The 2734-nt window shown below is 38.7% G+C and overlaps 1 protein-coding gene across 1 annotated transcript in view; it reads left to right on the top strand.

The window, feature by feature from the left end:
• ALG5 (ALG5, dolichyl-phosphate beta-glucosyltransferase) overlaps positions 1–2734 on the top strand; it is an 88294-nt gene that overhangs the window by 15038 nt on the left and 70522 nt on the right. Inside the window, exon 5 of the mRNA XM_012644047.1 lies at positions 624–716. Within this exon, the coding sequence (XP_012499501.1) occupies positions 624–716 (93 nt within the window). The remainder of the gene's footprint in view (positions 1–623; positions 717–2734) is intronic.

Here is a 2734-nt window from a genome sequence, read left to right as displayed (position 1 = left end):
TGATTAAACATCAGAAAGTGGTGGCAGTCGCAAAAGATAATTGTGAAGTCAAAGGGAAGATTATAGGATGCTTGTGGCTTTAGCAAGTTTGAGGCTGTGGACCCAGTGGAGGGAGGAAGAGATTGAAGATTCAGAAGAGAAGGACAAGTCACAGTGTACATACCTGCTGAGAGAGAGGACCTTGAGTGAAAAAAAATTGAGGGGAAATGGTCCAGGATACAAACAACCTCTCTGGGGAGTAACTGCTGACCTGAACAGGTAAACACGTCGCTAACCAGTATTGAGGGCCCAGCACAAGTTTGTACCAGTCAGTCAGCACACAACTTTTGTTTGTTCTAGCAGCTCAGTGGCTTAGGTAAAGGAATCAAGAGAAGATCACTACCTATTCTGGTGATTCCCTGTAGGAAATTGAGTTGTACCTTCAGCGTAGCAGGTCAGTGTCGTATCCTGGCGCCAGGAATTCTACGACTCTTCTGGGCCACCAAAATGTACAGTGGGTATAATCTTGTCACAAGAAGGGGTGAACTTCAATAGCAGTGTTTGAGCCAAAATGAGAAACCCAGTTTATATAACTCTCTTAGAGTCCAACTTAATCTTATTCTGACTTTTATATAATTTGGCAGGTAGCTTTTAAATATTGCCAGAGATATGGAAGTGACAAAATACGAGTGATAACGCTGGTGAAGAATCGTGGGAAAGGCGGAGCTGTTAGAATGGTAATACATATTTTCAACATCTTTTATCTAAAAGAGGTATTTTGAATAACCTTGTTTGCAGACTTATACAGGTACATTCTACAGCTGGCTGGTTGAATACCAGCAATTCAAGTTAGTGACAATATATTCTTAATAAATAACTTCATATGTTTTTAATCAAATCTAAAAATATCATGTCATAACTATAAAATACTGGGTGATTAATAAAAATACATTTTATCTTAATCAAAGTTTAAAATGTTGTCTACCTCTATGTTTAATATAATCATCAGATAATAAGATTATGTGATTTTTATTTTTTATTTATTTTTTGCAATTTACAAAATGCTTTTGTGTTTTACTGTATGAAGGCACTGTGTTATGCTTGAAATCTATGTGTGAACAAAGATGAATCTGACTTGGTTCTACCATGATGAGATGTGTAGTATAAGCATTTGCATAAGTAAAAAAGAAGGCGACTATACTTATGAGAGACATACAGATGGAGTGTTAAGAAAGAAGACGTTACTTTCAGCTGAGGTATATCAGGTAGGAATCAAGATACACTGAAAGAGAGTTCAAAAATCAAGACATGTGAAAGAAAACCCATATAATAGTGCCTTAAATTACTTAGAGGTTTATTTACTTATATTTCCCCCATAAAAAGAAGCCTAGAGGTAGGCACTCCGGGACTTGTTCAGCAATTCCACAGTGTCATCAGAAACCTGGGCTTCTACCTTTTCACTCCCTCTTCCTCGTGTACACAAGGTGATTCCTGGAGCACTAGCTATTGCATCCACATTCCAAACAGGAAGGAGAAGGGCAGAGTTTAAAAGAGGCATGCCAGCTGGATTGACCCTTTTTAAAGAGCTTTCCTAGAAGCTCCACCTATAACTTTTACTTACATTTTATAGGCCAGAATAGTGTCACAGAGCCACCCCTGTTTCCAAGGAAGGCTGAGCATTGTTTTTTAACATTTTTATTCCCAACCAAATCAGAAGGAAGAAGGAGAGAGTAGGTCTTGGGTAGGTAACTAGCAGTCTCAGCCATATCAGGGAAATAGCAGATTTCACAGAAGAGATGCCATTGAAACCAGGGTTCCAACGATGGTGAACACCAGCTTCCATGTACCGATTGTTTATTTTGAACTGGAGAGTAAATTAACCACTTCAACATAATTATAACATGTAATCCTCCTCACAGTGTCACATGAGCTTGGTGCTGTTATTTTGATTATATGTATAGATGAGGAAAGTGAGGCATAGATAGGTAAAGTAACTTATCCAAAGTCACATAGATGTTGAAGTAGAGTCAACATTTGGGTTAAGTTAATTTAACTCTGAAATCCATGCTCTTAACCCCTCTGATAACTCTATAAAGAAAGATTTGAGAAAAGGGCATGCTATTCAGCAAAGCCAGAAAAAACAGAAGTAGGAACTCTTGGGATATGTCCTAGAAACAGTGATTCACTCCAGCGGGGTCACAGGATATGTGAAAGAGAGAAAAGATAGGATTGATGCAATATCATCAACATAAATGGGCTTTAAATCTATCCATTTGTTTACTCAGCCAATATTGCACTTTATTAGAGATAACAGAGGTGAAAGACACCGATTCTATCCTTGAGATATCACAGCTTAGTAGGGAAACAGACCATTGCCATATAGTGTTGTAAATGCTATTATACAATACAATAGAAGTATATGCAAATGTTGGCATCACCTTCCATCTGGAGGAAGCAGAAAAGACTTCCTAGGGGAGGTAAATTCTGAACGGAGTCTTCAAGGAAGGTTAGGACTTACCCACACAAAAAAAGTTGTGGGGGACAGGGAGCTTAGCAGAGAATGAACATGACCAAAGGCACAGAGGTGTGAAAGAACAAGCCACAGTAAAGGACCGAAGTAAAGGATGCTTCATGTGGCTGGGCTGTAGCGATAAGGCTGGAGTAGTGGGTGAGTTCAGATCATGAACTGTAGACTAGAGGCTTTTAAACTTTTTACCATTGACTGAGTGACACTTAAAAATTAATCAGCCAGGCC

This window comes from Propithecus coquereli, unplaced genomic scaffold (genome assembly GCF_000956105.1).
Source record: "Propithecus coquereli isolate 6110/MARCELLA unplaced genomic scaffold, Pcoq_1.0 Scaffold205, whole genome shotgun sequence".
In the NCBI taxonomy this organism is placed as follows: Eukaryota; Metazoa; Chordata; class Mammalia; order Primates; family Indriidae; genus Propithecus; species Propithecus coquereli.
The sequence above is the reverse complement of the archived record's forward strand: the minus strand, read 5'-3'. Positions and strand labels throughout refer to the sequence as shown.